We start from the raw sequence: 26,682 nt of genomic DNA on the forward strand, positions 1-26,682 counted from the left end.
GTGAAAAATGAATAAAAAAAATATCTATTTTCATTAGCGAAAATATAAAATGGTTATTGATAATGAAAATAATTACTAATTATTTTAAGTAATATAAATAATTATTTTTTAGAAATATTTTTAAATAATTCATTTTCTGCTAAAAATAGAGCCTTAGTTATACTGACATGCCGAATATTTTAATCTCCTTTTCTTGACTTCCCACCGCACAAATCCCCGGGCTTCACGTGTATGTTCACGTTTTTCTTGAAAAAGTCCGATCGATGGATTCCGATCGGACTCTTTTGAGTCATGCCTTCCACGGTAAATTATGCTCTAATCACAAACAAAATGATTGATATTTTTGCGCATCTTACAGGACCGCAAAAGAAGCTTCTGATTGGATTTTCATGAGATCTTGCCTTCCATTAGGGCGTGTCCAATTTAAAATAATCGTGAATTTAAATGCGTACTTTTTATTTAATAAAGCTTCTGATGTGATTGGAAGTTTTGAGATCTTTCCTTCCATATTAATTAGAATGTACTACGGTTTGAGGTCCGATTTAAAAATCACCCTTCATCTACATCTAACTTTAAGGTAATTATAAAACTTTTGACTGGATTTAATGAGATTATACATCCCAGTTAAAGATTTAGCATATTCGAAGGGCCACGAATACTATAGAATACATAACATTCATTACGTGCATACTTGTACTGCTCTCAATTTTCTCTTCCGTAGGATTCTACTATCTTGTAACCCAAAAATATAGAATTTTTTTTCGCATGCTAATGAATTTCAAGAAGTGTTATTATAAACATCCATAGAAAAAACCTATGTGTAAAAGGGCTTAAAGTTCGCTAGGGAACAAAAACATAAAATAATTGACAAAATCATATCATAGAAAATAAGAGGGATGTGAGTGGCCCCAAAAAGAAGAGAGACACGTGTCGACAAAAGAATTAGCGAAATTTCATTTCAAGTATGGTGAATAGATTTGATCAGTAGGCGGGTCCAGACATTTCAGGTTGGTCATTGAGCTAAAAGTCATCGCAATGCCCACTATTATATAAATATTCGAAAATTCTTGAGCCTTAGTGGAGGCCCAAGAATGAAAATGCTCGAACCATCTGCAGACCATGCACACAGAAGGAGGACAAAATTGCATAAGGACTGTTCGTTTGTTGCAGCAACCAATTCACAGTTTAATCCTTCTTAAGGAAAAGATTCATATGATCGAAAAGATGCAGATAGCCGCTATAAAAGGAGTTCATCTACTTGCTATTGTAATTAGATGTTTTCTGACAGAGATGTTTTTGCTGTGGTTCGATGTGATGCTAAAATCTACCGCCTTTGAAAATTGAGCACCTTGATAGAAATGGCAAAAACGAATGCGAAGAGCACTGTGAATCCTATCATCATTGTGGCAATCACGTCCAAAAAATCGTGTCGGTAACCAAAGTAATCTCTCACATATTCTTCCACTGTTCCCCCAGTGTCCTCGAGCACGCTCTCTAAATCCCCGAATTGAGAGACCACCAATCCGTATAAAGTCCAAGAAGCCGGGTTCGCCCAGTAGTACCATCTCCACCAAATAGGTATCCTCTGTTAAATAGGAAGTCATGAGGATGTTCACAAATCAGGCATTACACTTGATGGTGAAAACAGAATCGGCAGAACAAGAAAATTGACGAGTTGCTATAGAACTTACAGTCCTCGGCACAATGAACCCCGAAAAGAGGTTCCATATGGCGTAGAATGCAAAGGAGATGATGGAAGCAATGTGATTGTTCGGGGTCATGCCCACGGCCATCATACCATAATATGTGAAATACAACAACGTGAAGCACATGAAGAACAGATGCCAGAAAAATTTCGCAAGGGTCCATTTGAATTCAATCATTGTATAAACTATGATACCATACGATATAGCTTGTATGAGAACATAAGGGACTTCAATCAGAACCTACGAAATAAAAATTAATTGCATAAGCAACTTTCTAATATTGATTCATGCATAACACCACTTAGAATAAGCATACTCGGAATCATTTGGAAGTAATTTTACCTGTGCTAATGCGTATGGCAGGGCCGAGTACATTCCTGCAGCTTGCTCTCTATAGAAAACCGTTCTCTCCACTGCTACAACTGGTTGCACAGAAGCTGCATTTTGGACCCCAAGGAAGACAATAGCTACATACATAGATCCCATGGCATTGATCAAATCTTGACTTCGGGTCCTGCGAACCTAACATTAAGAAACACACAACTTCGAGAATGAATGAGGCAGATATTGACATTCTAAGCAGAACTTACGCTTTAGAGCCGAGGTCCCAGAACATAGTCCCAAGAATTAAGGCAATGAAGATGGTGAAGAGGAACCGAACAGCCGTGTACGACGGATTCCGCCAGTAAGACCAATGTTGCTTCCATAAGCAAGCCATTAATTGGGTGAAAGTTGACTGAGAATACTTAGTCGGGAAATGGAGGTCCTTAGAATTTGGAGGAGGTATGCTCAACTCTTCAATCAAAGCCTTGTTTCTCCTGAAAATCACAAAAATATGTTTTTCCACTGACATTTTACGGGTTAATGGCAAGACTAAAATGAACCTGATCTATGCGGTGGACCTACCTGTACAAATCTGAGTTTTTGTATAGATCAGAAAAATCAACACCCAAAGCGAGTTCTTGTGCTGCGCTTGTAACTTCGAGCATCCAAGTTGCTGGATTATAGCCATCTTTGATTTTATTAACTCCTTGGATCCCCTTCATTTTGAAGATACCATGGTGATTCAAGTAGCAAAAGAAAAGGACAACTGAAGCCAGACTATATAAGTGAAACAGTCTGTACCTCAAAATACTCTATTAGATGAGAAGAATGACGACCCAGAGGACCGACGTATATCTCCTGCCCCCCTTGTTTCAATAAGAAAAGCTGCAGAGCAAGTGAAAATGCAACAGCTTCCAAGTTTGAGTGCACTGCAAACAGATTTTTCGTATTTTGAATGTGTTGACACAACTCACCTCATCGAAAGCTTCAAATATATCAATGCTCGGTTGGTGAATTGTGCATACAACCGTTCTCCCTGTGTCCACTGTATTCCTAACTGTTCTCATGACAATAGCAGCAGCTCTTGCATCAAGCCCCGAGGTTGGCTCGTCCATGAAAATGATGGAGGGGTTTGCGACTAGTTCAACTGCAATGGTCAGCCTTTTGCGTTGCTCGGTGGATAGACCATCCACACCAGGCAAACCGACCAAGGCCTGTCTCAGCAGATTTAGCTCCATAAGCTCCATGACTTCCTCAACAAACAGCTACAACATTTTTGCCCATTAGAAATGATTTGAATTAGATTGATCCTCAATTAAACTATATAGCCAACAAAGCAGCAAGCACTTCTACAATTTATTTTGAGTTAAGAAAGCAATCCTGGTAGAAATATTTTGTGGTAGTAGATGCAAACCTTTCTGGTTTGGTTGTCCATGCCAGGAGGCAAACGCAGCCATGCCGAGTAAATTAAGGACTCGTAGATGGTGACATGAGGTGAATGGATGTCGTCTTGTTCACAATATCCAGAAATCCGAGCAAATGTGTCTTGATTCTTTGGATACCCAGAAATTGTCATGCTGCCTTTGATGTATCCTCCGATTTTTCTCCCAGCCAATACATCCATCAGAGTAGTTTTACCAGCACCGCTAACGCCCATTATAGCTGTAAGAACACCTGGCCTAAAAGCACCACTAACACCTTTCAAGAGTACCAATTTATCCTTGAGAGCACCTTGACTCTTCATTTCCTGTCAAGATAACAACAAACACATAGCAATACTCCAGATGAACATTTGAGCTTTAACACTTATAATCTACTATGATGATGTATCGATAAATTATTATCTTCAAACTTTTCATAACTTAACACAATAACCTGTGGCATATCAACTGAATAAGTTATCTCGTCAAAAGTAATTGAGTGCTGCTCAAATGGGAGCACCATTCCACTTTTCCTATTGGTTGTAATGGCCATCTCGGGCCATGTAGGTGTAGACTCGGATAACCTTCCTACAAAACCCAACAAAAAAGATAGATAAAGAAGTAACATGAGTCCCTGATGGATCAAAGCCTTTTGTTCATCCCTTTGAGGTCTTAACTACTACTAAATGATAGAAAATGAAAAGAAACCAACTACTAGGACTTTATACCTAATCCATTTTTGAGACTAGAGCCTTGAGATTGCAACTGAATTGATCTTCCCATTCTATTAACGTTCTCGTTGCCCTGAGGATCATCTGATTTTACTGTCTGGGATCTGCCAAAGGCTGCATTATCACATGAAGCTTGAGTAGGTGAGCTCTTGTTGACCAAAACTTCAACACGAAGAAAAGCAAAGGTACGTACGGTTGAGAAGAGCAAGAGCCACTGAAAACCCAAAGTTGAAGAGGATGATGAACCCAAACAATGCCCCAACTCCTATCCAATACCAGTGTGCTTCAGTGAAGAACCCACGAGACTTCAAAACTTGAATTCCTAGGGATTCGTTTGTACTTGAATTTGGGGGAATCTATTATAGGGAATAACATGAGGAATCGGTGAATTAGAGATTTATACCTATGAAAGGTCAAAATATTGGCATTAAGCATCTACAAGACTTTACCTTATCCCAGTTCGATCCTAAAAGCTCGTTGACTACTATTGCATTCTGCGCATACATTAAAGGAGATATCCAAAAGCCCCAAACCCACCATTTCTTTATGTTCTCTACAATTTCAAAGAAATCATGATTAGTACTACTTATGAAATGCAAGATACATAATAATAATAATAATAATAATAATAATAATAATAATAATAATAATAATAATAATAATAATAATAATAATAATAATAATAATAATAATAATAATAATAATAATAATAATAATAATAATAATAATAATAATAATAATAATAATAATAAATAAATAAATAAATAAATAAATAAATAAATAAATAAAATAAAGGGGTAGAACTCAAGTATTTGTATGGGTACGTTTGATTTGATTTTGGAGGAATGTTTTTGAGAAAATGCAAAGCACTTTGAATTAAATGAGGTTTTTGAAATACTAGTATTGTTTGTTAAGTGTATTCTAAAAACACATTGGAGAGCAACTTTGAAGTAAATGTTATTTGGTAAAAACTGTACTTTTTAAAGGAATTTTGCTTTTCTCTCCAAAGCACCCAAAAATTTTGCCAAATAATGTTTGCATTTGTCTAAGGAGCTTTGAGGCTCCAAAGGGAGTTGCAGATGCTGAAACAAACACACCTAATACCTTGAGAAAGAATAACTCCGCCCAATGCAAAGAGTGTGAGTAGCACAAACGACCCCAATGTATTGGCAACAATCAAGTTTCTCCCAAGAGCCGCGATCAATCGAAACAATCCAGAGGCCATCTGATTAACGGCCACAAGCAAAAGATATTGCTTGAACAACCTGTAACATAACGTAGATAGTAGAATGTCTCAACCAGGACAACGAGATAAGAGTTTCCATCTTACCACTAAAGAATAATCACAGTTCTTTTTACCTTCCAACATTTGGATCATATCCAATGACGTAGTAGGTGATGAATACCCAAATTGCAACCTCCACAAATGTGATAGGGATTTTTAGAATCCAGATTGGAAGAGCATATGCCCATGCCGGATAGAAGCGGAGGTCTCTTTGCTTGTAGAAAATTGGGAGCTTGGCAATGGTCATCGAAAGCTCCGCCATTCCATTGAACATGATCGTCATCACGGTGAAGAACAAGGCACCAATATAAACTCCTCCATCAGTTACGGTATCCCGATGCATCTTAGTCCGTAAGAATAGGGTCATCGTAATAAATGCCATAATCGTGAGCTAATAAACAAGTAATATCAGTGTATCAGACAATTCATGGTTAAAGCGCACTGAAAGAGCATGACGTAGGCATTTACCTGAGTGATCTTGAAGATGTAGACAAACGAGTTCCTTTTCATAAGCAAATACTCTCTTGAAATACAAGCTTTCAGCAAATCCTTCGTTCTAACACCAAATCTTTTGGTAGTCAAAGCGGCTGGGTGGTTCTTGCTCTTATCAAATGGAGTGGAAAGTTCATCCCTGAGTTTTCTTCCCACATGAAATGACTGGAATGCCTCCGCAAATTCCCGAACTGTGATAAAAGTGTAAGGCTCATCTTTGCGTACCCAATATTGATATTGATCTTTTCTTGATGTTACCTATGGAAAGGTAGAAAAGTACTTTATTGCAATAGACTTCCTACGGATAATATCTTTTATCTCCTAAAAGTTGAAATAAAATTTGCACATTTTTCCATACTTCCTGCAAGAAATCAGCAACACCCTTCCTCTCAGGGCATTTGAATCCCATGGATTCGAAGAAATCTAGGACGAGTTCTTGTGGGCCTTGGTACACCATCTGACCATCGGATAGGAGAATAATGTCGTCAAACAAATCGTAAGTCTCCGGAGTTGGTTGGAGGAGAGAGATAATTGCCGTTCCATCAAGAGTATGAATAAATTGTTTCAGAGAGTTGACAATTTGGTATGTCGTCGAGCTATCGAGCCCGGTTGATATCTCATCCATGAAAAATACCTTGGCAGGCCCAACCAGCATCTCACCTAGAAATTACAAGTCAGAGAATTTAAAATTTTCATTGACTAAAAGTTTGATATGCTTCTAATTCTAACCTATGGTCACACGCTTCCGTTCTCCTCCAGAAATACCCCTCAACATTTCATCTCCGATCATTGTATCAGCACATATTTCCAGCCCTAAAATCTGTGGAGAAAACATGTGCATTAAAGTTCTGCTACTTGTCAAGTGCCCGCATGATTTTGTGGTGATTCTTGTCATAGTTACCTTGAGGATATAATCAGTGACGACATTAGCCTCTTGACCTTCTATCGCTGCTGCCTATGGGATTATACCCATTGCATTAGAAAAACCAAACACCCCCATTGTTCTAAGAATTCATAAACAAAGTAACTACTTGCTGGAGTCCGACTCAAAACCATTACTTCCTCATCAGTTTCTTCTTATGGATTACTTAATTCATTTCCTTTCTTTAATTGAAAAACGAAAAACAACTCTAAGCTCTCCTTGTTTAATTACCTTCATGAAGATATCGATATCAGGATCTGGTTTTATATTTGCTGCTTTCTCTCTTCTTGACAACTCTGACAACATATCTGTTGATGCCGGCAAAAGAATTAGCATTTCTTATTTGAAAAAGAAAAATCGTCTAAGTCAAACTCAAACATGACTTTATAAAATATAAAAGTATCAAATCAAATGCTAACCATATCGTGATCCTACTCCTTGACATCTTGCAGAGAAGGCCAAAGTTTCTCTAATTGTCATTTCTCCTATGTGAAGATCATGTTGACTTATATAAGCCGCCGTTCTTTGAGGCACAAACTCATTCAAGACATGTCCATTGTAAGTTACCTTTCCTGTTGTCTAAGGAACAATATTCACTCTTTCAATATAATCGGATGATATTTTGATGTATCTTATAAAATTTGAAAATCCACAAAAGAATGGCTTAAATTTGATAAAACATGACTTGCATTTACCTTTAGTTTAGGATCAAGCTTGCCAGCCAAAGCTAACAAGAGTGTGGTCTTTCCTGAATCAGGTGGACCAAGAAGCAAAGTCATCCTGCAACATTGTCCATCCAAATGAGAATAAACTTGCCAAAAGAGAAAAGTAAAGCTAATTTTGTACCGTTTTAATCAATGGAAAAAGATGAATCCGAATTCAGTTCAATTTGATTTTGTTTTCATTGAAAGAACGGAAATATATTAATTCCAAATCAAATTTGAATTGGTAATCCAATCGACATTTTTAAACTTCTTTTCAACAAGAATGTGACAATTTTTAGTTGGGACCTTTGATTAATTACAAGGCATGTAATGCATTTATAGAACATAGTGCCAAGCTCGGAGATGGAACCAAATCACATGTGCTAAAATAAAGTTCAATTCAATTCAATTTGGAGGCTTGAAGAACTAATTTTGAGGTGGTTTAATTTGCTTACCTGCCGGGTTTGATGATCCCACTGACATCTTGAAGGATAGTCAAGTACTTCTTTCTACTAGGAAGTATGTGCATAAAATTCAAGAAGCCCTTGTAGAAAAGGGGAAAAAGGGAAAGGTTAAACAAAGAAACCAATCAAAATATCCAATCAATTTTTTTTTTTTTGTCAAAAGAAATTTCCATTCATTAAGAAAATGATACCTAATAAGAAATCCCAAAAGTCACAATATTAAGACACGCTTATGGAGTTCTAAAACAAACCCAAAACTAGAAATCAATGTACATCATTAGAGCATGCTTGACAAAAATAATTACAGTCTCATCCTTCAAAAATAGATCTGTGATTGCATCCAAATGAAAAGATTAATGGCTAATCACCAAGTCACATAGCATGATCAGTGATAAGCACATGTTGGGATATCCATCCGTAGTTACAAGTTTGCCTTTCAGTGGTGGGCGCTTTGGTTCAGTGTCATCAACACAATTACCGTATAGAGACAACGGAAACATGTTGAAGAAATTTAGATCCGATGCATATGAAAGTGAGTCTTATAGCCAATGTGAAGTGCCAAAGCTTTGAAGTTAAACATGTTGAATGAGCATAAATTTGACATTGAAGTTGCTATAAACACCATTGAAACTAGAGGTGGAATACTTATTCGTTAAAATTCCAAAATCTAGAATTAGATCGGAGAGATAAGCTCTTGAATATAAAATCGGGAGAGTAACAAAAGAAATAAAAGGAAAAACAACTTGGAGATTTAGGTCAAATCCCTCCCCTCTAAAATAGGAAGGGATGAATAAAGTTTGAGAGAGAGAGAGAGAGAGAGAGAGAGAGAGAGAGAGAGGTGGTTGGGAGAGGAAAGAAGTGAACATCCAACCAATTTACTAATTATCAAATTAGTTAGAAAACCAATATGATCTCGATTGCAAGTTATGGGACTTAAAAGTATGAGACTTGGACATGTGGTTTATATTTTATTGGGTTCCCCCACCTCAATAGCTAGCTTTGGCGCTATGGTTCTCCTAAAGTCAATATTGATTGATACAACAACCATCTACCATCTCTCCCAATTGCAATCGAGCGGCGGCGGTGGTGACATCAATATTGCAGTGTTTCCTCATGACTTAAACAATTAGTACAAAAGCAGCCCTATTTGTGTGCCGAGATTGGGAGCATGGTTGATTGTTGTGATCCTAATTGCAATGGATGAGACTCAAATCTCACATATATGATGTGGAGCTTTGATGTGTGATTTATATGATCTCGGGCTCTTTCCACACTTCAATAGCTAGAGAACTGATGCCATATAAATCACATATTGAAGTCCATATTGACGAGGATCCAAGTTGTATACTTGAATTTGGATCCTTACAAAAATAGAGCCGACCTTTTGGCTTTTAAGTTCCACACTTTTAGATGGTTGCTAGCTTACCTCTAGGATACTAGTGCAAAAATTAATGACGGTGGGCAACGCTTTGCTTCCTTCATGAGCCTCTGCCTCCACGTTCAAATGCTCAAATCTGACTTCAATTGTAGAAAGTTCAATTCCAACTCTACAACCAGATTCACCAAAACCAGTTACTCAAACATAAAATATATAAATAAAAAATGGGTAAAAGCCACAAAAAAACCCCCAATTTTACTTACTGTAATATATTTATTCCAAACTTATTTTGTGATACAAAAAACCCAAAACTTGCATCCATTTGATACATTTATTTCAAATTTATATAGCGTCATGCATTTATCTTAAATTTATTTTTTGTGAAAGTAAAAATCTCAAACTTTTTTCGATGACACTGAAAGACCACAAATTTATATCCGTGTGACACATATACCTAAAAAAATTTGGATTTTTTGGTATAACAAAAAAAAGTTTGAGTAAATGTGTCACACAAGTAAAAATTTTAACTTTTTGGTGTTACAATTTTTTTTTGGTAAATGTATCACACAAGTAAAAGTTTGAGATTTTGATATCACATAAAAAAAAGTTGTGATAAATATAATGGATAAATTTTATGACTTTTTATATTATAAAAAGTATTTTAAGATAAATGTACCACTCGCTCAAAGGTTGTGGTTTTTTTTTTTTTAATGATCCTGGAACCCTTATACAGCTGGCAACCGGTAAGGTAAATCAGGAGTAACGCTAGCCTAGGATCCACCAATATGACTCCACACTTAAGAATCTCTAATGATAGTGCTGAGATTCGAACTCTCCCCTCTCGGATGAGAGTGAGAGCGCGAAACCAATGCTGCCGCTGTGGGTGGTGGTGACAAAGGTTGTTGTTTTTATAGCTTCTTCTCGTTAAAAATTGAAAACCTTCTCAGGAAAAAGACAAAACATGTATGGGCCATGAAGGCACAATTCCCACCATCCTGGACGAGAAAATTTTCACTGACAAGAGGTGGTCTGACATGATAATGATTTTCCTGGGTAAAGATATGTCTCGGAAGTCGGAACCAAACTCCATGCCGAGGCGTGGCAAAGTTGGTAAACAGAGGTTTCAGAAACAGAGCAAACAGAGACAGTACCTATCAATGCGGTTCCTGAGCTTCAGCAAGAAGCTCTCGTTGTCCTCCTCAGTGACCCTCACTAACCTCTCAATCAATCTCTTCCTCCCATGAAAGCCCAGGTTCCGGATGTCGATCTCATTAGCACCGCCGCCGGCTGTCAGGATCCCTTTCCGGAGGCGCTCGAAGGTGGGGAGTTTCTGGAGAGCAGCCCACCTGAGAGATTCTTCGTCGTCCCCGTCGCACGAAGACCTCGAGAGCACGTCCATCGTCGTCGCATGGTTCTTCTGCATGGTGGAGCTGGTCGCGCGCAGGCTGTTGCTCGCTCTGTATGTATCTCCTCCTTCCATGGATGATGAGGGTGTCTGTTGACGCGTTGCTCTTGCTCTGTTTTCGAAACACAAGAAGTAGAAGAAGAAAAAGAAGAAGCGCTGGGTGACAGCGGTTCGTGTTCTGTTTAGTGTTTAATGCCGATGTGGGCTTGTGTAATTACGTACGAATTGTTGCTATATCGAGCTCATAGGTTTCGAGCATCGTGGGCCTAAGTAGGAGAGAGACAGAGGAGACAAGACGTGAATTCAGTTTTGACTAATGGACAAACGCGCATTAAATCTTTCCAGGGTGGACGTCCTTGTGAGAGTCCGTGTTGGCTAAATTTCATCCGCATTATACACATGCTGCCGACGTTTGCTAAATTTTGCCCATACATTCCACGTGGGAATTCGCATTTTATTTGCATCACACTTCCTGTCACATTATTGGCCACATCAACTGAAATTAAATGGATTCAGTGTCAAGGAACTTGATTAAAATACTAGTGAAAGTAAAATGATTTGAATAAACAAGATAAAATTACAAGAACTTAATTAGAGAAAATGTGAGAGTATAGAGAACAAAAGGCAAAATCGTTTTTTTTTTTTTTGAAAAAGACAGAATAAATTTGTAGGGATCCTAGAGATAATTGCAAAGTTATCTCCGTTATAATATTTGTTGATATATAAATTTTGGCATCCGATTTCGTAATTTATTACATAGAAAATTAGTGATCCACCTCAATCCTAACAAAATAAAATAATTGCATATAGATCAACCCATTAATTACATTTGCATTGGATTGATGATGCATGTTAAATGGATTTGAGTTTAATGAAGCCTGTAATGTGAAGAATTAGACTGAGCCCGTAGAAGCATAAAATTCAAGCCCAATGAACTCCCCACATGGCTGAAAATTGCATGTGCCGCATATGGACAATCAAAATTGGAAAATCGGATAGCTATATTATGCAACTGTCATTAGAATTCAGCCATAAAATGAAAATGTGAAGGGAAATCTTGGGCACATATAATCGGCCAGGAGCAGAATAAAAGAACATTCACGTGCTTGAAGCGAGAAGGATCAAAGACATGCGGAGAGGGCAAGAATAGAATTTGAATATGAGGTATTATCTTACGTGGGGACATATATTTGATCTCGTTTTTTGAGCAGTTTATTCTTTTGAGAATATTTACCGTTGATAAGGAAGGAAGGTCCACAAGTTTGTCTCTTTCAATTTCTTTATACAAAGAAAGGATATATTGGTCAACATGGATAACATATTGAGTAATATATTGCTTGTCTTAAAACAAGAAAGTGCATGCTGCCAAGGAAGATTCCGCGCGTCCGTAGGCGTGAGCGGGAAGGAAAAAACAAAGTGAAGAAAAGGACAAAAATATAACATTTCAAGCATCCAGAAGAGGAAATAAAATCTGCTTTCTTTCCTTGATGGTTCAAGCCCTCTCCCCAAAAGGGACCTCAGACGAGGGAAGGGAGACTCTTTGGGAGCGACACTGTTCACTGACACGCAAAGAAAATAGAAATAAAAAGAGAGAGGGAGGGGTCTTCTTCTTCTTCCTCGACAGACCACGACCGAGCTCTTCTAACTCCACGGCCCAACACTACTTTCTGTCTGAGGCGTTTCTTCTGTTGATGATCTGGTGGCTCCCCAGACAACGAGAAGCCGTCGTTCCCGGTCCTTGTTGCCTCCTGCCGCCACAACGAGCGGCTTACCAATGTTTCGCACAATGTCGCCACTGTTTTCCTGTTTAAATTGCGACAGCTTGATGACTCTGTTGTGACTTAATAAATTCACAGTGAACATAGGCAAATTTTCTCTTTAAAAAGAAAAATGATTTCCTCTTCTAGATAGGGGGTTAGGGATTTATGGTGTTTCCCTTGGTGGGCCTGCCAAGCTACTTTCAAAAGAGCTCCAAAGTCTAAGAACACAGCTAACCAGAAAAAAAAAAAAAAAAAAAAAAAAAACATTTTATGTACATCTAATTTTATGGCAATTATAATATTTTTTTATTGGAATTAATGAGATTATACCTTCGCATATTTGAAGGGGCACAAATACTGTATTATATATAAAATTCGCTTATGATCTCTTTGTCCTATGTCGTACATACATAAATTTCTATTGATTTTCTCGTGTAGAATTTTACAATCTCATAACCTAAAAGCATGGAATTTTTGCGCATGCCGAGGAAATTCGAGAAGTGTTATTATAAACATAAAAGAAAAAAAAAAAACCTTTGGGTAAAGAGGACTCCGTTAGAGAAAATAAATAAAAAGCTATTGACGAAATCATGTCATAGAGAATATGAAGGACGTGTGTGACCTAAAAAAGAAGAGGGACAAGTGTCAATCAAAGAATTAGCAAAATTTCATTTTAACTATTGTGAGTAGATCTGATCAACAGGCAGATTCGGATATGTCGGGTCGGGCACTGGGCCAAAAGTCATCGCCATGCCTACCATTATATTAATATATGAAAATTTGTGGGCCAAAGTGGAGGCCGAAGAATAAATATGCTTGAACCGTCCGCTTGTTTGTTGCAGCAACTAATTCACAGTTTAATCCTTCTTCAAGACAAAGACCCATGTGATTGAAAAGATGCAGATATTTGCTAGAAAAGCAAAAGAGCTCATCCACTTGCTATCGTAATTAGATGCCATTTTCTGACTGAAGCACGCTTATTTTGCTGATCATCTACTTGCTATTGTCATTAGATGTCGTTTTCTGACAAAAACAAACTTATTCTGCTGGTCAATCCGAAGCTGAAGTCTTTCGCCTTTGGAAATTGAGCATCTTGATAGAAATGGCAAAAATGAATGCGAAGAGCACCGTGAATCCTATCATTTCCACGGCGATCATGCCTAGGAAATCGTGTTGGTAACCAAAGTGACCTCTCCTGTATTCTTTCACTATGCTCCCATTATCCTCGAGTCTGTTCTTTAAACAGCCAAACTGAGAGACCACCCATCCCTATAAAGTCCAAGAAACTAGGCATGCCCAATAATACCATCTCCACTAGATAGGTATCCTCTGTTAAATAGGAAGTCACAAGGATGTTCACAAATCGGGCATTACACAAGATGTTGAAAACAGAATCAGCAATAACATGAAAATCGACGGGTTGCTATAAAACTTGCAGTCCTTGGCATGAGGAACCCCAAAAAGAGGTTCTGTATGACGTAGAATGTAGAGGAGACGATGGAAGCAATGTGGTGGTTTGGGGTCATGCCCACGGCCATCATACCATAGTATGGGAAATACAATAATGTGAAGCACATGAAGAACAAATACCAGAAAAATTTCGCATTGGTCCATTTGAATTTAATCATTGTGTAAACTATGATACCATATGATATAGGTTGCACGAGAACGTAACGGACTTCACTCAGAACCTACGAAATAAAAGTTGATTACATAAGCAACTTTCCATTATTGATTCATGCACAACACTATTTAGAATAAGCGTACTCGGAATCATTTCGGAGCATTTTTATATGCTAATGCGTATGGCAAGGCCGAGTACATCCCTGCAGCTTGCTCTCTATAGAAAACCGTTCTCTCCATTGCCACAGCTGGTTACAAAGAAGCTGCATTTTGGACCCCAAGGAAGACGACAGCCGCATACATAGATTCCATTGCATTGATTAAATCTTGACTTCAGGTCCTGCAAACCTAACATTTAGAAACCCGTAACTTCGAGAATGAATGAGGGCAGATATTGACATTCTAAGCAGGACTTATGTTTAGAGTTGAGGTCCAAGAACATACTCCTAAACATTAAGGCAATGAAGATGGTGAAGAGGAACCGAACAGCCGTGTATACGGCGAATTCCGCCAGTAAGACCCATGTTGCTTCCATAACCAAGCCATCAACTGGGTGGATTGAGAATATTTAGTCGGGAAATAGAGGTCCTTAGAATTTGGGGGAGGTATGCTCAACTCTTCAATCAAAGTACTGTTTCTCCTGAAAATCACGAAAATGTGTTTTCGCAATGACATTTTAAGAGTTAATGGCAAGACTAAAAGATGGACCTCGATATATGCGATGAACCCACCTATACAAATCTGATATTTTGTGTAGATCAGAAAAATCAACACCCAAAGCGAGTTCTTGTGCTGCGCTTGTAAGTTCGAGCATCCAAGTTGCTGGATTATAGCCATCTTTGATTTTACTAACTCCTTGGATTCCCTTCATTTTGAAGATATCATGGTGATTCAAGTAGCAAAAGAAAAGTACAAATAAGCCGGACTATATAAGTGAAACAGTTTGGACCTCAAAATACTCAATAAGATGAGAAAGATGAAGAACCAGAGGACCGACATACATCTCCTGCCCCCTCGTTTCATTAAGAAAAGCTGCAGAACAAGTAAAAATGCAATCGCTTCTGAGTTTGAGTGCGCTCAAAACAGATTTCGTATTTTGAATTTGTTGACATAACTCACCTCATTGAAAGTTTCAAATATATCAATGCTCGGTTGATGAATTGTGCATACGACCATTGTCCCGGTGTCCATTGTATTCCTAACTGTTCTCATGACAATAGCAGCAGCTCTTGCATCAAGCCCTGAGGTTAGTTCGTCCATGAAAATGATGGTGGGGTTTGCGACTAGTTCAACCGCAATGGTTAGCCTTTTGCATTGCTCGGTGGATAGACCATCCACACCAGGCAAACCGACCAAGGCTTGTCTCAGCGGAGTTAGCTCCACAAGCTCCATGACTTCCTCAACAAACAGCTACAACATTTTTGTCCATTAGAAATTATTTAAATTGGGTAGTTAGTTAGATTAGATTAGTGATTTAATTAGTGAATTATGCATGTTAGGTGGTTGGAGTAGCATAATTAAAGACTAGATAAGTTGTATTATTTATCTAGATTGGTTTGGGAATTTGCTTGACTCGTTTCGGTATTTAATTAGGCTTTTCCGGCCTAAGTTAGTATTTTTGGTATTTAAATTGAATTATTTAATTCATTTTGATAATTATTTAATTATTTATTATTTTCCGGAAATTCGACCGGGATAGTCGGTGACCGAATTTCGTGTTGATTGCGATGGTGTGTTCAATTTATGCAATTGAGTATTAATTGAGTGATGATTGGAATTTTGGTTAATTATTCCAAAATTTGTGAATTTTGATATTTATTCAGAAAATCACGGGTGTCGGGTTTTAACATCGAAAATAGTTTTATATACTATATAAAACAATGTGATTTTAAATTATGGAATATCAATTTTTCTGGTTCGATCTAATCATGTACTCACACATGACTATTTTACCGTGTATTTTTAATACAAAGAAAATATGCTATGTTCACCAATTTAATTGAGATATTTGAGTGCAATGCATGGTGTCTAGGGCCGAGATTGAATGATCGTGTGTTGGTTAAGAGAAACCGTCCCAGGCTGTTAAGCTGGACGTTACCCCTATATGGGACACCCCTAGACAATGGGAAACCGGTCGCAGTAGATTATGGACCCTTACTCCTTCAGGAAAGCCGTCTGATAGAGACTTAGCCGTGCTCAATGGGGGTGAAACGACGCCTGGCAACGCCAGAAGACCACCGAACAGAGAGTAGGCCATGCTATATGCCGAGATCAAAAACTAGGAACGTATGATTAATTGAGTTGAATGTGTCGAATTATGGGATAAAATTGTGTGGCACGATATGGAACGCGTCATAACGATTTGGCCCTATAATTAGGACCTATGTGCTTGTTTGAATTTCGAGTGTGGTGTTCCAGTTAATTGAGCTTGATTGCTGCTCATGCTTTCATGATGTTTGTGATATGAAATGTACTGACCTGCAGGGTGGATCTGAGACGAGGTAAGTCTCTATGGTTGTGTGATTGTGTGGTTAGGACGCCTCTGAGCGTATTACTCTCATAATTGGGGTTTAGAGCATGAACTCGCTGAGATTTATATCTCAACCCGTCGTGAGCTCATTTCTTTTTAGGGCCGTAGAGTGGATGATCTAGAACCAAGCTGAGAGGATCCAAGGTATAGGTCAGATAGGACAACCTCTTTTTGAGAACTAGTCTTTTGAAGTCTTTTGGTTATAAACTTTTGTACATTACTCAATATATTTATAAAAGCATGTTTTGTTTGTGAATCTGTTATCCTGTTTTTCTATCCCAAGATGGTTACTGTCGGGGGATTTATTATTCTCGCTTTTGCATGTGCAATAAAATGAAATGGTCAGCAACTCATCTTGGGAAGTCGCAAAATTTTATCGACCATCGAGGGATGGGTACGTGCTCGAGGATCGGGCGTGATAGGTCATGTGGCAACAAGCTGTGGTCAGTGATCCGCGAGTAAGAAGTAAAAACGAATAAATACAAAAATTTATAAATTGTACCAAATGCATTTCTATTTTTTTATATTCCAATAATAGAAATTTTGTGTAGTTACCAAACACATTATTTTACTCCTAAAAGAATTATTTCTGAAAAGAAATAGTTTCCTCGAATAAAAACGTTGCCATGCACACCCTAAATAAACATACAAAAGCGGAGGCCCAACAATACATATGCTTGAAGCATCTGCAGACTATGTACACAGATGGAAGACAATATTGCATAAGAATGTTCGTTTGCTGCAGCATAATTCCCAATTTAATCGGTCTCCCAAGAAAGATCCATATGATCGAAAAGATGTAGAGAGTTGCTAGAAAAGCAAAAAAATACATATACTTGCTATAGTAATTAGATATCATTTTCTAATAGAGAAACACATTTGTTTTGCCGATCGAGGCAATATTGAAGTCTACCGCCTCTGGAAGTTGAGTATCTTGATGGAAATGGCGAAAATGAATGCGAAAAGCATTGTGAATCCTATCATCGCTGCGGCAATCGCGCCCAAAAAGTTGTGTCGATAACCGAAGTAATCTCTCATGTATTCTTCCACTGTGTCCCCAGTGTCTTCAAGCCTATTTTTCAAATCGCCGAATTGAGAGATCACCAATCCATATAAAGTCCAAGAAACGGGGCACACCCAGTAGTACCATCTCCACCAGATAGGTATCCTCTGTTTAAAAAGTAGTCATGAGGATGTTCACAAATAAGGCATCACACTTGATGTTGAAAACAAAATTAGCATAAACATGAAAATCAATAGGTTGCTATAGAACTTACAGTCCTTGGCACGATGAAACCTGAAAAGAGGTTCCATATGGCATAGAATGCAGAAGAGACGATGGAAGCGATGTGTTGGTTTGGGGTCATGCCCAAGGCCATCATACCATAGTATGTGAAATACAACAATGTGAAGAACATGAAGAATAGATACCAGAAAAATTTTGCAACGGTCCATTTGAATCCAATCATTGCATAAACTATGATACCATATGATATAGCTTGCACGAGGACATAAGGGACTTCAATTAGAACCTAGAAAATAAAGATGAATCTCATAAGCAACTTTCTAGTATTGATTCATACATAACACCATTTAGAATAAGTGTACCCGAAACCATTTGGAAGCAATTTTACCTGTGCTAATGCATATGGTAGGGCCGAGTACATCCCTGCAGCTCGCTCTCTATAGAAAACCGTTCTCTCCACTGCAACAACAGGTTGCACAGAAGCTGCATTTTGGATCCCAAGGAAGACAACAGCCGCATACATAGATCCCATCGCATTCATCAAATCTTGACTCCGGGTCCTGCGAACTTAACATTCAGAAACACACAACTTCGAGAATGAATGAGGCAGATATTGACACTCTAGGCAGAACTTACGTTTTAGAGCCGAGGTCCCAAAACATAGTCCCAAACATTAAGGCAATGATGATGGTGAAGAGGAACCGAACAGCCGTGTACGGCGGATTCCGCCAGTAAGACCAACGTTGCTTCCATAAGCAAGCCATCAATTGGGTGAAAGTTGACTGAGAATACTTAGTCGGGAAATAGAGGTCCTTAGAATTTGGAGGAGGTATGCTCAACTCTTCAATCAAAGCCTTGTTTCTCCTGAAAATCACAAAAATGTGTTTTCCCATCGACATCTTACAGGTTAATGGCAAGACTTAAAGATGGACCTTAATATATACGGTGAACCCACCTGTACAAATCTGAGTTCTTGTATAGATCAGAAAAATCGACACCTAAAGCGAGTTCTTGTCCTGGGCTTGTAACTTCGAGCATCCAAGTTGCTGGATTATAGCCATCTTTGATTTTACTAACTCCTTGGATTCCCTTCATTTTGAAGATACCATGGTGATTCATGTAGGGAAAGAAAAGTACAATTGAAGCCATATTATATGAGTGAAACATTCTGTACCTCAAAATACTCTATTAGATGAGAAGAATGACGACCCAGAGGGCCGACATATATCTCCTGTCCCCCTCGTTTCATTAAGAAAAGCTGCAGAGCAAGTGAAAATGCAATATCTTCTAAGTTTAAGTGTGCTACAAACAGACTTTTCGTATTTTGAATGTGTTGACTGACATAACTCACCTCATCGAAAGCTTCAAATATATCAATGCTTGGTTGGTGAATTGTGCATACGACTGTTCTCCCTGTGTCCACTGTATTCCTAACTGTTCTCATGACAATAGCAGCAGCTCTTGCATCAAGCCCTGAGGTAGGTTCGTCCATGAAAATGATGGAGGGGTTTGCGACTAGTTCAACTGCAATGGTCAGCCTTTTGCGTTGCTCGATGGATAGACCATCCACACCAGGCAAACCAACCAAGGCCTGTCTCAGCGGATTTAGCTCCACAAGTTCCATAACTTCCTCAACAAACAGCTACAACATTTTTGTCCGTTATAAGTGATTTGAATTAAATTGATCCTCAATTAAACTACAGAGCCAACAAAGCAGCAAGCACGTCCACAATTTGTTTTAAGTTAAGAAGGCAATCCTGGTAGAAATATATTGTGGTATTAGAAGCAAACCTTTCTGGTTTGGTCGTCCACGCCAGGAGGCAAACGCAGCCATGCCGAGTAAATTAAGGACTCATAGACAGTAACATGAGGTGAATGGATATCGTTTTGTTCACAATATCCAGAAATCCGAGCAAATGTATCTTGATTCTTTGGATACCCAGAAATTGTTATGTTGCCCTCGATGTATCCTCCGGTTTTTCTCCCAGCCAACACATCCATTAGAGTAGTTTTACCAGCACCGCTAACGCCCATTAGAGCAGTAAGAACGCCTGGCCTAAAAGAACCACTTACACCTTTCAAGAGCACCAATCTTTCCTCAGGAGCACCTTGATTCTCCATTTCCTAACAAGATAACAACAAACACTTAATCATACTTTGGATGAACATTTGAGCTTTAACACTTATGATTTATCATGATGATATATCAATGAAGTATTATATTCAAATTTTTCATAACTTAAGATAATTACCCGTGGCATATCAACTGAATAAGTTATTTCATCGAAAGTAATTGAGTGCGGCTCAAATGGGAGCACCATTCCTCTTTTCGTATTGGCGGCAACAGCTGTCTCAGGCTTGGATGACCTCCCTACAAGACCCAATAGAAAAGATAGGCAAAGAAGTAACATGAGCCCCTAATGGACCAAAGCCTTTTGTTCACCCCTTTGAGGTCTTAACTACTGCTAAATCATAGAAAATGAAAAGATACTAACTACTAGGACTTCATACCAGATCCAGTTCTCAGACTAGAGCCTCGAGATTGCAACTGAATTGATCCTTCTATTCTATCAACGTTCTTGTTGCCCTCAGGATCATCTGATTTTACTGTGTGGGATTTGCCAAAGGCTGCATTCACATGAAGCTTGAGTTGGCAAGCTCTTGTTGATAGAAACTTCAACAAGAAGAAAAGCAAAAAGCACTCACGATTAAGAAGAGCAAGAGCCACCGAAAACCCAAAGTTGAAGAGGATCAAGAACCCAAACAATGCCCCAAGTCCTATCCAATACCAATATGCTTCAGTAAAGAACCCACGAGACTTCAAAACTTGAATTCCTAGGGGTTCGTTTGTACTTGAAATTGGGGGAATCTATCATAAGGAATAACACGAGGAATTAGTCAATTAGAGATTTATATCTATGAAAGGTCATAACATTGGCATTAAGCATTTACAAGACTTTACCTTATTCCAATTAGATCCTAAAAGTTCATTGACGACTATGGCGTTCTGCCCATACATTAAAGGAGATGTCCAATATCCCCATATCCACCATTTCTTTACGTCCTCTACAATTCAAAGAAATCAAGATTAGTACTTAAGAAAAGAAGCTGAACTCTAGTATTCGTAGTACCTCGGGAAAGAACAACTCCGCCCAATGCAACGAGTGCGAGCAGCACAAATGACCCGAAAGTGCCGCGATCAATCGAAACAATCCAGAGGCCATCTGATTAATGGCCACAAGCAAAAGATACTGCTTGAACAACCTACCACACAATATAAACAGTAGAATGTCTCAATCAAAACAACGAGATTAGAGTTTCCATCTTACCACTGAAGAATAATCACAGTTCTTACCTTCCAACATTTGGATCATATCCAATGACGTAGTAGGTGATGAACACCCAAGCTGCAACCTCCACAAATGTGATAGGGATTTTTAGAATCCAGGATGGTAGAGCATATGCCCATGCGGGATAGAAGAGGAGGTCTCTTTGCTTGTAGAAAATTGGGAGCTTGGCTATAGTCATTGAAAGCTCTGCCATTCCATTGAACATGAACGTCATCATGGTGAAGAACAAGGCACCAATGTAAACTCCTCCATCAGTTACCGTATCCCGATGCATCTTATTCCGTAAGAATAGGGTCATCGAAATAAACGCCATAATTATGAGCTAATAAACAAGTCACGTCAGTTTAAGTATATCAGACAATTCATGGCTAAAACGAACTGAAAGAGCATGAAGTAGGTATTTACCTGAGTGACCTTGAAGATGTAGACAAATGAGTTCCTTTTCATAAGCAAGTACTCTCTTAAAATGCAAGCTTTAAGCAAATCCTTCATTCCAACACCAAATCTTTTGGTAGTCAAAGCGGCTGGGTGGTTCTTGCTCTTATCAAATGGAGTGGAAAGTTCATCCCGAGCTTTCTTCCCACATGAAATGACTGGAATGCCTCCGCAAATTCCCGAACCGTGACAAAAGTGTAAGGCTCATCTTTGCGTACCCAATACTGATGCTGATCTTTTCTTGATGTTACCTATCGAAAGGTAAAAAAGAACGTTATTGCAAGACACTTCCTATAGAGAGTATCTTTCATCTCACAAAAGTTGTTGAAATAAAATCTTCATATTTTTACATACTTCCTGCAAGAAATCAGCAACACACTTCCTCCTAGGGCATTTGAATCCCATGGATTCAAAGAAATCTAGGACGAGTTCATGTGGGCCCTGGTACACGATTTGACCATCAGATAGGAGAATAATGTCGTCAAACAAATCATAAGTCTCTGGAGCTGGTTGGAGGAGAGAGATAACCGCCGTTCCATCAAGAATGTGAATAAATTGTTTCAGGGAGTTGACAATTTGGTATGTGGTCGAGCTATCGAGCCCAGTTGATATCTCATCCATGAAAAATACCTCGGCAGGCCCCACCAGCATCTCACCTAGAAATTACAGGTCAGAGAATTGAACATTTTCATTTACTAAAAGTTTGATATGCTTCTAGTTCTAACCTGTGGTCACACGCTTCCGTTGTCCCCCGGAAATGCCCCTCAACATTTCATCTCCGACCATCGCATCAGCACATATTTCCAACCCTAAAATCTGTGGAGAAAACATGTGCATTAAAGTTCTGCTACCTACCAAGTGCCTGCATGATTTTGTGGTAATTTTTGTTATAGTTACCTTGAGGATATAATCAGTGACAACATTAGCCTCTTGACCTTTTGTTACTGCTGCCTGTGGAATTAGACCCATTGCATTAGAAAAACCAGACACCCTGGTTGGTCTAAGAATTAAAAAACATAAAAAATGCTTGCTGGAGTCCAACTCAAAACCATTACTTCATCTTCAATTTCTTCTTATGGATTACTTAATTCATCTCATTTCTTTAATTGAAAAAAATGAAAAACAACTCCAACCTCTCCTTGTGTAATTACCTTCATGAAGATATCGATATCGGGATCTGGTTTTATATTTGCCGCTTTCTCTCTTCTTGACAACTCGACAACATATCTGCAGATGCCGCCAAAGGAATCAGCATTTTTATTCGAAAAGAAAAATTGTCCAAGTCAAACTCAAATATGACATCATAAAATAGGAAAGTATCAAATTTGCTAACCATATCGTGATCCAACTCCACGACATCTTGCAGAGAAGGCCAAAGTTTCTCTAACGGTCATTTCTCCTATGTGAAGATCGTGTTGACTTATGTAAGCCGCGGTTCTTTGGGGCACAAACTCATTCATGACATGTCCATTGTAAGTTACCCTTCCTGTCGTCTGAGGAATAATCTTCTCTCTTTCAGTATAATTGGATGATATTTTGATGTATAACAAAAGGACTTAAATTTGATGAAAGTTGACTTTCGTTAACCTTTAGTTCAGGATCAAGCTTGCCAGCCAAAGCTAACAAGAGCGTGGTCTTTCCTGAACTAGGTGGACCTAGAAGCAAAGTCATCCTGCAAAATTGTCCACCCAAATGAGAAGAAACTTGCTAGAAAATAAAAGTAAAGCTAATTTTCCACCATTGTGATAAAGGAAAAAAGACAAATCCAATCAACATGTTGAAAACTTCTTTCCAACTAGAATGTGACAATTTCTAGTTGGGACCTTTGATTAATTACACGAAGTCTAATGTATTGAATACAGCACCTAGCTCGGAGATGGAACCAAATCACTCATGCTTAAATAAAATTAAGTTCAGTTAAGTTGAATTTGGAGGCTTGAAGAACTGATTTTTGAGTTGGTTTGATTTGCTCACCTGCCAGGTTTGATGATCCCACTAACATCTTGAAGGATGGTCGAGTGCTTCTTTCTACTAGGAAGTACATGCAGAAAATTCAAGAAGCCCTTCAAGGGTAAAAAGAAACAAAAAGAAAAGTAAAGGTTAAATGAAGAAACCAATAAGAACATCCAATCAATTTATTGAATATCATTTTAGTCAGATGATCTTTATTGCAAATTGTTTGACTCAATAGTATAGGACTTTGGATATGTGGTCTATATATTGGTGGGATCCCCCCTTCAATAGCTAGCTTCTAGGCTCTAATTCTCCTAAAGTCAATATCAATGGATACAAAAGCCATTTGTCTTCTCTCCCAATTGCAAATGAGCGGCATGGGTGGTGACACAAGGATTGTAGTGTTTGCCCGAGACTAGCTAAAGGGCTAGTACAAAAGCTAACCCTTTGTGTGTGCTGCGATCGTGGAGCATGGTTGATCGTTATGATCCTAATTGCAAGAGATGGGGCTCAAATATCACATATATGGTATGGGCTTTGATGCATGGTTTATATGGTCTTAGGCTCTCTTCACCCTTCAATGGATAGCTATCGAGGTGAGAGAGCGAAGGCCATAAAAATCACATATTGAAGTCCATATCGATGAATTAGGATCCTAACAAAAATGGAGCTGCCATTTTGGCTTTTATATTCCACATTTTTAGGTGGTTGCTAGCTTACCTCTAGAATACTAGTGCAGAAATTAATGATGGTGGGCAAAGCTCTGCTTCCTTCATAAGCCTCTGCCTCCACTTTCAAATGCTCGAATCTGACTTCAATTGTAGGAAGATTAATTCCAACTCTGCAACCAGACTCACCAAAAACCACAAATATTCAAGCCTAAAATAAATAATAAATTAATGAATTACATCTTGACAGTACCTGGACAACTTTACCGCGAAAAAGACAAAACATGCATGAATCATGAAGGAACGATTCCCACCACTCTGGACGACAAAATTTAAGGGGCATGATAAGGATTTTTCTTGGTAAAGATTTTTCTTGGGAATCAAACAGACTCCATGCCAAGAAACGTGGCAAATTTGGTAAACATTTTCCTTTTTACTCAGAAAACCCACAAACAGAGGTTCCAAAGACAGAGCAAACAGAGATCGTACCTGTCAATGCGGTTCCGGAGCTTCAGCAAGAAGCCCTCGTTGTCCTCCTCAGTGACCCTCATTAACCTCTCAAGTAATCTCTTCCTGTCATGAAAGCCCAGGTTCCAGATATCGATTTGGTTAGCACCGCCGGCGGCCGTCAGAATCCCTTTCTGGAGACGTTTGAAGGTGGGGAGTTTCTCGAGAGCAGCCCATCTCAGAGCTTCCTCGTCATCCTCATCGCGCGAAGACCTCGAGAACACATCCGCCATCGATGCCTGGTTCCTCCACGAAGTGGAGCTGGTCGCGCGCAGGCTGTTGCCCGCTCTGTATATATCTCCTCCATCCATGGATGATGATGGTGTCTGCTAAAGCGCTGCTCTTGCTCTGTTTCAAAACACAAGAAGTGAAGAAGAAGAAGAAGAAAAAGAAGAAGAGGAGGAGGAGTAGGGAAGTGACAGCGTTTCGTAGCTGATGTGCGCTTGTGTAATTACGTATGAAAATTGCTTCTTTGCATCGAGCACATAAGTAAGAGAGGGACGGGGTAGACAGGACAGGCGTGAAAATGGAGTTTATATAGAGAGACTGAGCGAGTATTGGGCCCCAGTGGGAAGGCATCTGGAATTTTCGACTCTATGGAAATTTTCCTGGGTTGGGAAAAAAGAAGCTAAAAATTCATTCTTCATTTCAATATTTACGCTTTTTTTTTTTTTCAATTGAACTTCTATATTTTCTATTTATACAATTAAAACCTTTAATTTTCACAAATATTCTAATCGAATCCTTGGACCGCCCAGTCTACCCAAGCCCAATGGACGTAGCCCTTGGACAACGTCTTAGCGCAACACGCATAAAAAATTTTCAGGGTGGATGTCCATGTGAGAGTCTATATTGGCCAAAATTCATCCGTATTATACTCATGCTGCCTACATATGCTAAACTTTTCCACATACATCCACATGGAGATTCGCATTTTATCTGTATCACACACGTCAACTAAATTTAGTTGGGTTTTGTGTTAGAGGGACTTGATTAAATTACTCGTGAAAGTATACGGATTTGAGTAGAAATTATAAGCAAGAGAAAGAAACAAATCTTGACCATCCAGTTGGTGCAACAATAAGTTATCAAAGAAGGAAGCAATTTTAATTACGAGGACCCCAATTCCAAAATGGAAAGAGGCAAAAAAAAAAAAACACACACACACAAACACACACATAGGCGGAGAATATGAAATATTCATTTCTTGGAAATTTAATTCCAAAATGAAAAAAAAAAAACTCGTTTTTATTTCCTCTAAATATGAGATTGGAAATGATTGACATATCAAATTATAGAAGTATTTGGTTTTGCCAACATTGACATGATGTTATTGAGTTGTTTTAGGCTCCGTTTGGTAAGCGTTTATGTTTTCTCCCAAATTCTATTTTTTTGTTCCCCAGAACAAAAAAAAAAAAAAAAAAACAGAACTCCGTTTGGTAATGTCAATTAATTTTTTTATTCCCTGTAATATAAAAGTGGTTAGGGAATGGATTTGGAATAGAAAAAAAAAAGTAACTTTTTATTATCGGGAACAATTTCTAGAAATAATTAATTTTCTCTTTTCTTTTTTTTTTCTTTTCTTCTTTTCTTCTTCTTTGTTAGCCGCCACCCCCCGCTACTGCTTGTTGTCAACCAACCACCACTGACTGCCACTCCTCGCTGCTCGCTGGCGAGCCGACCCTAGCAAACAATCGCCAATTGTCGCTGCCAATCGTCGACCGCTACCAACTACTATTGTAAACTGTTGACCGTCATTGCTCGCTATTGATAGCTGC

General features: G+C 38.6%; 2 protein-coding genes and 1 pseudogene across 5 annotated transcripts; all 3 read right to left on the reverse strand.

The window, feature by feature from the left end:
- Nucleotides 1-1,310: 1,310 nt before the first annotated feature.
- LOC104414179 (pleiotropic drug resistance protein 1-like) lies at nucleotides 1,311-10,907 on the reverse strand. Of its 4 annotated transcripts, none has more exons than XM_039300509.1 (24): nucleotides 10,579-10,907; nucleotides 9,476-9,596; nucleotides 8,041-8,129; nucleotides 7,577-7,661; nucleotides 7,301-7,460; nucleotides 7,113-7,189; nucleotides 6,861-6,914; nucleotides 6,689-6,779; nucleotides 6,318-6,619; nucleotides 5,936-6,217; nucleotides 5,542-5,858; nucleotides 5,287-5,447; nucleotides 4,632-4,735; nucleotides 4,376-4,538; nucleotides 4,277-4,296; nucleotides 3,906-4,085; nucleotides 3,445-3,777; nucleotides 3,005-3,295; nucleotides 2,832-2,915; nucleotides 2,613-2,746; nucleotides 2,297-2,524; nucleotides 2,049-2,220; nucleotides 1,692-1,946; nucleotides 1,311-1,585 (listed from the first exon to the last, which is right to left on the reverse strand). In XM_039300509.1, exons 1-24 carry the CDS (start codon nucleotides 10,905-10,907, stop codon nucleotides 1,325-1,327), a joined length of 4,293 nt encoding a protein of 1,430 aa, XP_039156443.1. In that variant the 3' UTR covers nucleotides 1,311-1,324. The 4 variants fall into 4 exon arrangements, with proteins under 4 accessions (XP_039156443.1, XP_039156445.1, XP_039156442.1 ...); XM_039300511.1 differs by having other exon boundaries at nucleotides 3,906-4,025; nucleotides 4,244-4,296; XM_039300508.1 differs by having other exon boundaries at nucleotides 3,906-4,039; nucleotides 4,198-4,296.
- Nucleotides 10,908-13,642: 2,735 nt separating this feature from the next.
- LOC120287191 lies at nucleotides 13,643-16,472 on the reverse strand (annotated as a pseudogene).
- A 941-nt stretch (nucleotides 16,473-17,413) lies between these two features.
- Nucleotides 17,414-25,271, reverse strand: LOC104414180 (pleiotropic drug resistance protein 1). Its single transcript, XM_039300513.1, is given in 26 exon segments — nucleotides 17,414-17,915; nucleotides 18,023-18,277; nucleotides 18,380-18,551; nucleotides 18,628-18,855; nucleotides 18,947-19,080; nucleotides 19,166-19,249; nucleotides 19,343-19,633; nucleotides 19,783-20,115; nucleotides 20,244-20,362; nucleotides 20,503-20,619; nucleotides 20,698-20,860; nucleotides 20,954-21,057; nucleotides 21,123-21,185; nucleotides 21,188-21,255; nucleotides 21,347-21,663; nucleotides 21,747-21,910; nucleotides 21,913-22,027; nucleotides 22,131-22,432; nucleotides 22,502-22,592; nucleotides 22,674-22,727; nucleotides 22,928-23,003; nucleotides 23,106-23,269; nucleotides 23,364-23,448; nucleotides 23,751-23,839; nucleotides 24,450-24,570; nucleotides 24,887-25,271. Coding segments are annotated over 26 exon segments (4,299 nt in total). The 5' UTR covers nucleotides 25,216-25,271; the 3' UTR covers nucleotides 17,414-17,654.
- Nucleotides 25,272-26,682: the final 1,411 nt, after the last annotated feature.

Source organism: Eucalyptus grandis, chromosome 8 (genome assembly GCF_016545825.1).
Source record: "Eucalyptus grandis isolate ANBG69807.140 chromosome 8, ASM1654582v1, whole genome shotgun sequence".
NCBI lineage: Eukaryota > Viridiplantae > Streptophyta > Magnoliopsida > Myrtales > Myrtaceae > Eucalyptus > Eucalyptus grandis.

Bases quoted from the DNA above. Each gene is read 5' to 3' on its own strand.
- LOC104414179 (XM_039300507.1), bottom strand. From the start codon at position 10,907: ATGGAAGGAGGAGATACATACAGAGCGAGCAACAGCCTGCGCGCGACC. The intron at 7,461-7,576 runs GTAAATGCAAGT...ATTGTTCCTTAG, and splicing joins AGCTTGATCCTAAACTAAAG to ACAACAGGAAAGGTAACTTA. The intron at 3,296-3,444 runs GTTTGCATCTAC...AAAATGTTGTAG, and splicing joins TGGACAACCAAACCAGAAAG to CTGTTTGTTGAGGAAGTCAT.